The sequence below is a fragment of the Pelodiscus sinensis genome, chromosome 27 (assembly GCF_049634645.1).
Source record: "Pelodiscus sinensis isolate JC-2024 chromosome 27, ASM4963464v1, whole genome shotgun sequence".
In the NCBI taxonomy this organism is placed as follows: Eukaryota; Metazoa; Chordata; order Testudines; family Trionychidae; genus Pelodiscus; species Pelodiscus sinensis.
The window spans coordinates 9,575,050-9,588,336 of record NC_134737.1 but is presented as its reverse complement, the minus strand read 5'-3'; the positions used below and the strand labels follow the sequence as shown (position 1 = coordinate 9,588,336).

The following is a 13,287-nucleotide window of genomic DNA, read 5'->3' as shown; positions in this document are numbered from 1 at the left end:
AATTATAATTCTCCCTTCTCCATAAATAGGGAGGGAAGAGTAGAATCAATACTCATGCTGTGGAAAGAGGTAAGTGTTCAGGCATTAGAAAAACACTGTGGATGTTATTCAAGAACAGTCTAGCTCTAATTTCTGCACATTTTCTATGTTATCTCCCCATCTCAAGTAAGATCAGAAAGATGCCAATCAGAGCAGCACAATCAAGTTATTTAGCACAAGAGAATAAAACACTGATGTTACAAAGCAAGCTTTAAAGCAATCCCAGTGAGCTACAGAGAAGGGAAAGGAAAAGCAGTCTTTGGCCCTTATACAAATACATGCTACGGAACGGCAAGGAATGTTATTTAAAACTCTGACCATAAATCTTTAAAATACACTATGTCTATGGAACACAATATTAAACAGACTTTTAAAATCTGTTTCCCCAGTAATAAGGCACACGCACCTCCCTCTGTGTTGTAGCAATATGCTGTGTAGTGTCCTGAGCCAAACCCTTTACCATGATGCATCACCACAGCGGAGAGGTCATAGACAAAGGTCTCTTTGTCAAGAGAGGAGAGAGAGTCCCTGCAGCAGTAAGGTTCCATGTTTAATACCTGGTCAAAGAGGACATGGACCCCAATCTTCTCACGGTGATTACGTCCAGACCACCTGCAACACAAATGCATGCAATCAAAATAAACGCCCCCCAGACACTCAAGGGATTTACAAAGAAATAAGGCTGTAGGGGGTTGTGAGAGAATGGGGAGGGGATCTGTTAAGAGATTTTGAAGCATCTTCAATGCTGGGGAAAGGCAGATGTTAAAATATGTTTTTCTTCTTGCTCCTACTCCGAAGTCTATTATAGTTTGAAATAATTCCAGGAAATGCTAAATGTACGATAGCCCCGTATAAGTGGTATCTGAGCACCACTTACAGATTCAGTTATAGCAGGGGTCAGCAACCTTTTCAAACCAAAGAGCCAAACTACATCAACATTCAGAACAAGTGGTCAACAAAGAGCCATATAAAAATGCCCATTTGCATGCTGAAAATATACAACTTAATAGTCTTGATAATTGACAATGATTAATAATAGCGTAAATGAAACGTACTCACAGACTTTATTTAATGGGACTTCTGCTGCCATCTTTTCACACATTTCTTTAACATTTACATCATAAATGGTCAAATCCAGCTTCATTCAGGCTGTCTTCTGTCAATTTTATGGCAGGGGGCAGAGGATATGTGCGTATGAGGGGCTCAGGGAAGGTGGCTCAGGTGTATGATGAGCTCAGGGTTGGTGTATGGGGAAGGGGGTGCAGGAGTGTAGCATGGGACTGGAGATGCAGAAGTTTGGGAATATGGGGGTATGAGGGGCTCAGGGCAGGGGGTTCAGGTGTATGAGCTATGGGTTGGTGTATGAGGGGGTGCAGAGGTGTTTATGATGCTATGGCCAAATGGGGAGCTTGTTGACCAGGCTTCATTTTTAAATAAAGTAAAATATTATTCCTGACACAAAAGGTTTCAACATTGGTCTTTATTTATGGCAGGGGTAGGGACACTGAGTTTGGGTGAAGGATGCAGTTGTGACCTAGGGTAGGGGATTACAGTGCTGGGGTGTGGGTAGTGACCTAGGGCAGGGGTATGAGTTGTTACCTAAGGGGGGATTGTGATCTGGGGCAGGGGATTGAGGTGAAGTGTGTGGGAAGGGGTATAGGCTCGGGAGGGGGGCAGAGGGTTTGGGTTACGTGGGGGAGGGAGAGGCTCTGGCCAGGACACTTACCGGTAAGACTTCAGGTCAGCAGACCAGCATGTTTCTCAGGAGCCTCCCCCGTCTCCCAGGCTGCATGGCCATATGCTCGGTGACTAAGAGCCTGAGGGGAGGGAGGTTTGGTGCTTTGCGCGCTGCCTGTTCTTGAAACAGGCAGCTTCCATTGGCCAGAAATGGCCAATGAGATTGTGCTTGGGGTGGTAGCAGCCATGAGGCACCAGTTCCTCTCCCCTCCCTGCTCACAATTTGTGAAAAACAAATGCCCCGCAGCTGCTTTTCTGAGCGGTGTGTGGGGGGGTAGGCCATGCAGGGGAGGTTGCCTGGGGGCTCCCTGCTGTGTCCGTGGCCGGACTGTTTTGCCCAGGCCCACTGTAGAGCCAGCACAAGCTCCCTGCTGCTGGGAGGAGCAATGGTGGGCTGGGCTGAAGCTTCAGAAGAGCCATATCTAGCTCTCTAGTGAGCCATAGGTTGCCGACTCAGAGTTACAAATAGAAACTTCCCCAAATATGATACTCCCCCAAAACAATTACACTATTGCTGGGTTTATTAATCCAAAAGACATGTGCTACATTATGAGGGGGAAAGAACAACAACAGATACATTTCCTATAACAATGAGTTAGAAGTGGCAAAAGTAGAGGTCAGATAAATAACAAGGAGAACAAGATCCATAGGTGAAGACCTACTACAGTGTTTCCAAAATGAGATGTTATAACAGAGTGCAACTTTTCATGATTAACCACATCTTTTTTTGCGTGCTTTGATCAGCACTTAAATAGATATTAAATGTTGACATCTAAATGGTTATAAGCAGAAACTCCATTGAATCAAAAGAATCAATTCACACCTTTTGGAGCTGTTTCAGGCTACTGCAAATTCAGGAAGGCACTGAATGCACTGCACAAAGTATTGATATAGTACACATGAGTATCCTTAATCAATTAACCAGTATTTGTAGTTGCAAAAACATCAGGGCTACATCCACATTACAAAGATAGGGATGTGATTCTCCGGCTTGTATATACACCTTCATACTACTTCTCATTAAGATAGTTCAAGTATAAACAGCAGTTCCGTGGCAGTAGCATGAGTAGTGGCAGTACGAAGCATGACTGAGCTCAGCAGAGTATATACTCGTCAGTTTCAAGTGAATTTGTACTAGACATGGCTCAGTTGTACTATAACCCATGCTACTGTGGTTGCATCATGATTTATACTTGTAAGCATGTGCACATGAGCTGGGGAAATCATAACCCGGACTTGTAGCAGAGATTTCAGTTCAGAGCAAGCTACCCATCTTAATAAGGCCATTACACTGAGTACACAAGCCTCCTTTGCTGCAAATTAAATATTTTCTGCATATAAGATTTCATTTGCTCGCTCTATGAAGAAAAAGGAGAGAATTTCATAGTGAGTATGAACCACTCCTTTCCAAAATGAAGCACATTGTCTTTCATGGAATTATTTCACTTGCTAAACCCTACCTGTAGCCCACAAAGCTCACCTGAATCGTTTAAGGTGCAGCCGGAGGACCTGAGGTAGTCTGTAGATCATTAACTGCTTTTTAGCTTCACTCAGAACAAGAGGTTTAGGAGAAGACTTCCGTCGTTTGCCTACAAAAAAGTTTAAGAATGGCATAAAACATAGGCTGGGTTATAACCTGTCTTCAAAAGAGGAAGAGGCACATCACAAACCTTCCTCCTCCTTTTTTAGTCAGGTCAACTCATAACAAAGACTTACCAGTGAAATACAAAGGGAATAAGGATAGAGGTACAGAAGAGGGAATTTTGCTTACAACACCTGCATCTGCAACGTCTAAGCAGGAGGATTCCAATCCTATGGATTTGTGGGAATGGGAAACCACATAATTTAAAAATAGGTGCACATTCACATTTTTGAGCTGTTTATAATCTTCATGCCTTCAGTTACCAGTTTCAAGGTGCTTCACACTGGATGTACAACAGAGCTGATAAGAGATAAGACTGGTACCATAGAGCTGAATGCTCTAGTTTCAATGCTGAATAATGCTAGGCTGTCCTCAATTCATTGAAAAACCATTATGGATTTTGTTTTGTACAGCACCATAACTGTCTACAGAGCTTTACAGGTAGACAGAAGAGAGTGTCCCTGTGCTGAAGAGCTGATAGTTTAAGTTATGACAAGAACTTGCAACAAATTTGAGGACAAAGGTTACCACTGTAAGATCACGTGGTTACTGTGGGTTAAGCAATATGTGCATGTGGAAGATTTTTCACTTGTGCCTGGGAGAGAGGACAATAAGATGCATAGGGCTATATGGAAAATGTGTTTTAAGAAGCTACTTGAAGGAGAAAAGGGTGAAGGCTGGTGACTGGATCAAAGAGGCAGTTTCAAGTGTAGTGGTCCACTAGGGGGAAAAAATGGAGGTGAGAGTGGGAGAATAAAAGCAAAGGGGTTGTAAGGTATGGAGCTTGGGTAAAGCCAATTTAAAACACTGGTCCTTCAATTCTCCTTGCCACAGCCATTCACTGTCAAATTTGATTTGCTATTTTTTAAGTAAAATTTTGCTCACTACAGGAATATAAAATTAAGAACTAGCCCCTCACGCTGCCTTAAACTCCAGGTTTGCAGAGCACTGATTCTCACTTCAGAGTGTTGTAATCCATGCCATAAAGTACAATCAACAAGAACAGAATAATTTATTTTAACTGGAGTGATTCATTACAGCCCTGAGTGGAGCTACCACTGCAGAGTACAGATTACAATACAATGAAGATGCAACAATCAACACTTTGCCACCAACAAAAGCAATTTGAGAGCTAACAATGAAAGAATGAAAAGAATTCTTAGCCACTATTAACACTGCATCGACTAGGAGATTTGTTTTGAAATTAAAAACATAACTGTCCCAATAAACCTGGTGGAAGTAGCTCTATCAGGGGAGGGGAGGGAAGAGAAGAGACAACATTATAAAAAAGCTACATTCTAGAAGGGTTCTTTATACTTCATCTTAAACAGGCTTGAATTAAACTACAATGAAAGGACAAATCCTGATGATTGCCTCTCCATTTTTACTAACATAATTCATCAACCACTATGCCCATTGGTGTTCAATGCCTCCCTCACTATTTCCTTCCCTCTTTCCCTGTCCAGTGCGGAGTGGCTTAATTGCACAGGCAAAATTGATGCCATTATTGCATCAGGACTTTAAAAAAAAAAAACAGAGTAAGGATATCAGATTTTGTATCTATTTTATTAACTCTGCTAGCGTTCTAATTATTAATCCTTATAAAAAGCTCTGCATCCCATGTTTAACCATAAACAAAGAACAACATTTATATCTTTCCCAATGGAGTATGATTTTTATGTTTAAGCAAATTACTAACAAACTGAGGTGGAGTGAAAATAGTTTTACTGCAATGTAAAAATAAAATAAAAAGCCACTATCACATATAACTAGCAAACAACCCCATCCTCACCAATGGAAAGCAAAGGTCCTGAAATGTGTGTTTCATTTTTTCCATAAAGAGAATACAGAGACCTTTACTAACTCAGCCTCCTCTGTAACTCAGCATTCCAACCAATTTTGGCTTGTAGGCTATCTTAAATGTTTGTGGCATACGTGGTCTCTCAGGAGACTGAAGTGAGATATTTCATTTTGTTTTTTTTTTAAAGGGGTAAAACAGCAAATATTAAAACAATCTTTTCAATTTGAAGGAATTACCAAAAGGGGTGTGTGTGTTTTTTAGTAATCCCTTTAGAGCTTAAGCATTATATGCAACACATTATACAATCCATTCCTGTCTTCAAGAGTTTCCTTTTTACCTCCATCCAAAAGGACCGACTATCAGTTTGCAAAATCTGGCACTGCTCTACTGACATATTGATTTGACCCACTAATCATACTGCATAGATAGTGAAGTGCAGGATTAATTGGTCTATCTATCTTGGTGGGAGGGGGCAGTAGAGAGAGGAGGAAGAGATTCATATTAATCAAGTTAGAGAGGAGAGCTTTCAACAAGATATTAAGTCCTGTTAGGGCAGAAGGCAAGTGTGCCTGCATAAGGGAGCAAGTTTACTCCATGGTAAAGCCATTATTTAAAAAATTATTAACAGAAGCTGGTATAGAAGGTGAAAAAATATTTTGTTCCTAATTGGAACCTTCTTCAGGGCACAGGGACACAGCTATAGAAAGAAAATAATGGACAGGTGACAGCCACAGCTTCCAAACAGAAATGTACCTGTTAATTGGATTTCTGCATCTCACTGCACCAATTCAGAACAGATAGGGTACTCCTCCTCTTTAATCACTTCTGACAGACAGTACCACCAATGATTTTTGGCATCTACTGGTAGGACCAGCTGCCTCCTGCTCTGGCTTCCTTTTCTCCCACCAGTTAATACTTCCTTATCTGATTTAACTACAAAGCACCTACATCAGTACATTGGTACATTGGTCTGCACAAACAAGAACTGCAGAAAACAAGGCTAAGATGCAAGCCAAAATGAACAAATTGTGTGACTGATTCACAGCAAATAATTTATCTAATGACATTAGCTTCCTCTTTTGCTTACAGACTATCCACATCCAGATGGCTATTTCCTCAGATTATTTGAAAGTATTTAATACATTTCTGATTAAAAATACTGGTTGCAAATCATTTCTCACAAACGTTTGCTATTTCGGCTGTACTGATTAGTCGCGATATGTCAAATAAGTCACTATTTTCTCCCCACTGGATGAACATACAATTACGCTATCAGAAATAACCACATGTGAGAATCTGAAATTCTGTTTTGGTGAACACAGGTGCCAATATAACTAAATCTCATGATTATTTACAAGCTCAAAATGACTTCATTCAAAAATGTAAGCAAGTATTCTTGGAATGTTTTCTGCAGTACTCATCTAACCTTTTAATGCTCAGACCACCAGGAAAGTTAATGAGAGATATTCTAACCAAGAGAAGCGAGATGCACACTTTCATTTAAGAGATAATACACTAATTTGCGATTCAAATAACAATTTCAGCTCATTGCTAAAGACACCTACTAGTTACAAAGAAAGATGAGCACCTCTTCTCTCTAACCTAGTTCTAAAAGGCCCACTCTGCCTGAAAGCTACAGCTGCAGAGACAAAAAATGCTCATCAACAGCATCTGAGCCCTGGTCTACATTAGGGAGTTATTTCGGAATAACTCCGCTTATTTCAAAATAATAAACAAAGTGTCCACACTACCAAGCCACTATTTCAAAATAATTGGCTGGTTATTTCAAAATCTGTACTCCTGCTTTTCTCAGGGAATAAGCTTATTTCAAAATTGTTATTTTGGGAGTTATTTCAAAATAGTTTTCTAAGGGAGACATAATAGTTTCCTGAGGGAGACATAATGTTAAGCCTACACAATACAGCCCTGTTGCTAGAAGTCAGCATATGTAAATGCTATTTGCTGGCACATTTGTCGACAAAATACTTTTAGCTCTGGGAGAGCCTCCTGCAGACAAAGCAGCATTTTCACTTGCACCTAGCCAGGATAGTTTGTTCATCGCTGCCATGATAGAAAAGAAAAGATGATAATCTTCCTTGTGTGTCTTCTTCCACAAATACACTTCCCCCTCCCACAAAAAAAATTACTGTGACTGTTTTAAGTGGGGCAGAAAAAGCAACCAAGTGCATCAAAATATATTCTTAGCAATCTGTGCTGCTGAATGTAAGACATGATAAAAAGAGCACCTGATCAATTCTGAACTGGTACACAGAAGTTGCAGAAGCTATCAAGCGGAAGAACCTGCATCAGAACAGAGTAGCGATGAAGGATGTGCATTTTTTAAAAAATATAGCAAACACACTTCCCTCTCACACATGCATCCAGGTACCAATTCTCACACCCCCACACAAAAGTGCACTATGAACATCTCTTACCAGGAACAATGGACAGTGTATCTAAGCTGCAGGTAAAGCATCAGCACTTCACTTACTGTTACATTGGTCACACGCATATATCCTCCCTTCCAGAGCTTCTGTTTCTGTGAACTTGGCCAACATTTCTGTCAGCATGCACTCTGTCTGGTTAACGGGGACAATCCCTTTCTCAATAGAGTGATAGCGTTCAGGGAATTCCAGGGAAAGATCCCAGAAGGGCTCAATGGTGTTGGATTTGTAGTTGCATGTTATGCAGGTGACCTGGAAAGGAAAGGTTTATACACAAATGATGTTATGTATACACATACCTATAGTATAGGCATTTATATTCACATGGGCCAAAGAATTATTGTTATGCAAGTGGGGCAATCCAGTCCAGTGACCAGGGAACTGGGCTGATAGTCCAGGGAAGCAAGTTGTGTTCCCGTACTGACCGTGACTCATCTTGATCAAGTCATTAAACCTCTCTACCGCAGTTTTGTGACTTATATGGGGATGATATTTATCTTTGTAGTGTGCTTGGAGATCCTCAGATGAAAACTGCCATGTAACTGCTAAGTATTATTATGCATGTCTCAAATACTTCTAAATTATTTTTTAATACTATAACTCCTTTTTAACCCAAGTGTCTAGTCAAAATTCAGGGCTCTGGAGCTATTCCCATTAGGAAGAGAAATCAGTAGTAGTCAGGTATTTATTTGATGCAATCTTATTTATTTACAAGGAACGTATAACATTCTGCTTTTCCGAATGCTGGAAGAACCAAAAATAAAACAAGTTTCTTAGCTTACACGCAACAGACCCCCCAAAAAAATCAGAGTCACACACATACTGGGCTTACCAGCTACCACTTGGTTTTCTTGCTTTTTGCCTCTGACTGCCTCCCCCCCCCCCCGCTTTCCCTCACTCATTCACACACCCCTTGATCCCTCCCAGTCACAATACACAGTATTCAGTGGGGAACGCACAGACACCCCCTCCCCCCATCTTCCATGTCCACTATGGTTGCCAGGTGTCTGGTTTTGAACCGGACAGTCCAGTATTTGAGCTTTCTGTTTGGGAAACAAATTGCAAAAATAGAAATGAGAAAATATAAAGGTCCGGTATTTTCTAAATAAGATGTAATGTAGATGGTGATGTAATGTCAGGAGTGTCTGGTATTTTTGTTGAAACCATCTGGCAACCCTACTGCCCACTTGGTGACAGTTTCTGAGTAGATTCTATTAGACCTTGTTTTAGGTGTGGCCCCTCAGCCCTAACCTTCCTCAGCCCTAACCATTCCCTTAAGGGAAGAGCACATTCACACATCAGTTTGAATGTGTTTTAACTCAACCCCTAACAAGGTTTCACCCAGCTAATGTAGGGCTCACTCCTCTTCTTGCCATTTCTTTAGTTTGTTCCCTATCTATATTCACTCTCTCTGCTATGGTCAGTTTCAGTTCCTATTTTATGCACTAGTCCTATGACATCACTCATGCTCATGGGAGCGTGGGTGGAAGAGAGAGTTCAAATGTTTACTGTTCCTTATGTCTTGCAAGATGGTGCTGAACAATAACAATTTGCAGAAAAGTTAAGCACTAAAACTAAGGCAGCAGCAGGCAGAAGGATACAATGAGAGAAAGGGAAGGAGAGTATATTCAAGCAGGTTTGGTGTTACTCTGGGTTCCACTCAGTCTACCAACCTGGAAAACGACCTTTATGAAAAACAAGATTTCTTGATGTTGAGGTATGTTCACTTACTGAAGGGCAAATGTAATTGAAGCAATGACTACCAGTTAAAGCAAGAGACCTTCAGGGAGGAATTCTGGGTTTTATTTGCAGCTCCATCACTGGCCATGAGAGACTTTAGGCAAGATTCTGTACCTCAGTTAACCCATCCATAAACTTTAAAGCCTCAGAGGAGTCTTAATGAAAGAATGTTGTAAAGCACAGTGGGGGAACACCTTGGATGCAAGACAGCACGTGCAAATGGGAGTTGCATCGAAACATACATCGAATAAACCTTTTGGCAGGAGACACGTAAGTAATATACTATAACAGCTCAAACAATACTAATGCTATTGCGTAACACTTCATAAAGCAGTGATGGGGAACCTTTCTTGGGTCGGGGGCTGCTAACCCCAAGCAAGTAGATTTGTGTGCTCCATCCCCACAGTAGGATAAAGGGGGGCTTGAGTACCAGCACAAGCTCTCCAATGCTGGGGGGAGGAGAGCTCCAAGCCTCAGAGGCCAGATCCAGGCAAGCCAGGGGCCAGAGGTTCCCCACCCCTACCATAAAGAGTTGTTAATAGAGAAGTCTAACACTGTAGCTACATCTAGGACTCTAGACCTGTATTGAACTCTTATTAAACAACTAGGATGAAATTTTTTTTACTAAATGTCCTGCATTCAGAAAAGGGTATGAAGAGAATGTGCACAGTAGACAACTTTCAAAAATCAATGGTTTTAAATTAACACTTGTTTTCCAGAAAACCCAAAGCCCGCCTCTAAATAGAGGACTAAAGGATATACTCTCCATTAATATGCGCATCATTTCTTGTTAATGCTAATTCAAGATAAGCAGCACTGAAAAATGGCAGTAATAATAATAGTTTCTTATATTCATTTTTATGGCCCAATCCTGCAAAGTATCCTTTGCAAAGTGCTGAATACTTTCATGGTACTTTAAAGTCAATGGTAGTTGAAGGGTTAAATAGACACTCAGTACACCTTTTATTATCAGACCCTTGGGCAGTAATGTGAAAGACTCAAGGGAAAACACATACCCAAAGGACCAATTATTGAGAGATGTGGCGCATTTGCAACTCACAGAAATCAGTAGAGATATGAGTGATCAGCACCTCTCAGGATTAGTTTCTAAATGCCTGCAAATATGCATTTTTAGAAAAGCTCTTTTTTAATGGCATGCTAAGACTAGAGTCTCTGACCCTTTCCCCATGACACCCTTCCCTTTTAAAGCACAGAAAGAAACAAAAAGCCAAATTAAGTATACACGTTTTGTAAAACAAAAACCAACTTGCACTAGGGCCGAGGACTCGTCTATCTGATATGCAACTATCATCTTAAAGTTATAAAACACAGCTACGTTCTGATACCTTCAAATGTGGGGTTTATGTTGAAAAGGCCAATAGACCCCTAACAGCTCTACTACAGTGCTGTAATTCAATCTTCCTTAGAGAGTCACCTAAGTGCTGTTGAACATCCGGTGGTTCCACAAAAAACAGACCCTCTGCTCACTGGCACTGAAAGCTGCAGCTGGTTTCAGTGATGAGCTATGTGCATACCTGACTGAGCAGCTGCCCGTGAAAAATGGTGTTCACCACCTTCAGGACCTGCTTGGTGAGCTTCCTCTGTGAGAAAGGGATGAGGATCCTGCGCTTTGTTCCTTCTGACTCCAACTCCTGCTGCACTTTGTCTAACAGCTCACAGAGAAATTCCTGAGCATCCTGCTGATCATAGCCACGAAATGCTGGAATCAAACTCCACACGGAGTGCAGCATGGCAAATGGAGACACTAATGCCCACTTCCCAGACCACATGACTCTGAAGAGTGTGTGCAGCTCATGACAGAGAGAAATGTGCTTTGAACTCGGTTCCTTGGGCTGTATTAGTTCCAAACTCCTGCTTATTGAGGAGCCACCGTTTAAGCCAATTGGCAAGCTTTGCCTGCCATATGACCCCATTTTATCATTCTTCCCCGATTCATTAGCAGCAGATCCATTTGCCAACTTGCCAGACATTCTAGACTTTCCATTTACCGTTTTGGCTAAGAGTTCTTCAGTTTCACAGAGGTCAAGTGTCAAAAAACATTCTCTGAACTTCTGGAGGTGACTTAGCACTTGAAGGATTGAGTTCATGTAGCATGTGTTTCCCAGATTCCTTAAGCCAGTCACACCAGGAGTCATTAAGGGCTTACGCCGGATGGAATAAAACTGTTTGAATTTGCTGCTTTGCACTCGCCTTGAGGTAGGGGAACTTACTGCTATTTCTCTAAACTTCCTTGGAATCAAGTTCTCTCTGTGAACATGAGACAGAAGTCTTGCACTCTTTCTAGGAGGAGTGTTCGCCAGTTCCTCCAAAAGTCGCCGTTTCATCTCTTGCCGCCTCTGCCTGGCTGCTTCCTTCTTTCTCTCCAGTTCCTCCATTTGTTTCTTTTGTTCTAGTTTTAGCCGGCCTCTAGAACTCTTATCAAACCAGGTCCGCAGTGCTTTTGCTAGCAAAGACTGGCGCCTATGCCAGAGAGCAGTGAGCATCTGAGGCTGTCCCGGAGGGGTCCTCTGATGGCTATACACATCCTCCCCTAAAGCCATTGATCGCAATGTCCTACCACTTCTTGCTGATGATGGATCATGCTTTTGAATTCTAATAGCAGACAGAGAGCTTCTTAACAATTTCAAATCTCCCTCAGGGTTATCATTCAAGACATAGTCTTCACAAAGGTAACAAAACACATAGAGATCATGAACTTCCATAGCCAAGGGATGCTTGGTCTCTTCAAAGTGTTTAAGTGCATGTTCCTCAATGTACCTTCCACAGGCCACGTGGGAGCATTTCAGACAAGCCCATATAGATTCCGTGGTGTTGCAGTCCTTGCAGTGCCACTTCTGGGGATTCAGGATAGAATGGTCCTGGGCGAGTCGTAGCCGCCCAACATGTTTGCATCTATCCATGTCTTACAGAAGTCTCCACTGCTTTAACCTTACAAGAAAAAGGAAAAAACGACTTTAGAGCCACAGGACAAATTTAAAGTCATTTGCCTTTTGTAATGAGATAAAGACCTAAAAAGATACTGACAAGTCATGTCTTGCTAACTCCAAAGACAGCATTTCCTTTCACAGACAAATCTCTCTGGCAGCAGTTTTTAAAATCTATGTTTAGTACCACTGAAAGATACTGAATTGACAGACTCCAAAGAGTGAAACTGTCTATCCAGCTTCTGCCGACAGCCCAGGTAGTGGCAGTGCAAACTGACAACATGCTTGCACTCTTAAACGGACAAATTTGAGGTAAATTTTGAAGATGTTATAGTGATATGCCTATCCACTAGGAACTGGGTTAAGATTACCCACTTTTTTCATAAAAGCTACACAGATGCCAAATAACTGTCATGACCAAACTGGGCTAGATTTGAAATGAAAACCTGAAAGTAAAGGCTCTATATCACATTACTTGTCTCTTGAAGTTTTCCATTTCCCACCATGTAATATTTTTTATCTGAGTTAGGCAGGATGCAGAAGCAAGAGTTTCAAATATTTCACAGAAGTTGAATATAAAAATTCAGCAATGATAAAAAATGGAATGCAATCACCACATTTATAGGTCTTATGTAGGTTATGCAATCATATTATGGCAACCTGTGTATAACTGTATTTGAACCAGGTTTATTTGTTTTGTTTTTCTTTCACTTCAGCAAACTTTTAATTTAAAGGAAAACTTATAGCACGATGGGTCACAGACTTACTCTACCAATATAAGTGGGATAAATGCTCAACTGATATAAACAGTATTGACTTCTATGTGGCGACAAGAATTTACATCAGTTAAAGATTTGCCTCTATACTTCTACACTTAGGTCAATGCATTTTTTTAAATTGTTTGCATATTACATCCTTACACAGAAATTGCAGGTAGAA

General features: G+C 41.1%; 1 protein-coding gene across 5 annotated transcripts in view; it reads right to left on the bottom strand.

Moving 5' to 3' along the window:
- Positions 1 to 13,287, bottom strand: part of USP49 (ubiquitin specific peptidase 49) — a 63,234-nt gene that overhangs the window by 10,836 nt on the left and 39,111 nt on the right. For 4 of the 5 annotated variants that reach the window (XM_075910353.1, XM_075910355.1, XM_075910354.1 and 1 more), the window contains 4 exons: positions 10,939 to 12,352; positions 7,711 to 7,915; positions 3,257 to 3,365; positions 446 to 651 (listed from right to left, as the gene is read on the bottom strand). In XM_075910353.1, the coding sequence (XP_075766468.1) occupies positions 446 to 651; positions 3,257 to 3,365; positions 7,711 to 7,915; positions 10,939 to 12,324 (1,906 nt within the window). In that variant the 5' untranslated portion in view covers positions 12,325 to 12,352. The remainder of the gene's footprint in view (positions 1 to 445; positions 652 to 3,256; positions 3,366 to 7,710; positions 7,916 to 10,938; positions 12,353 to 13,287) is intronic. The other variant, XM_075910356.1, reaches the window with a different exon arrangement.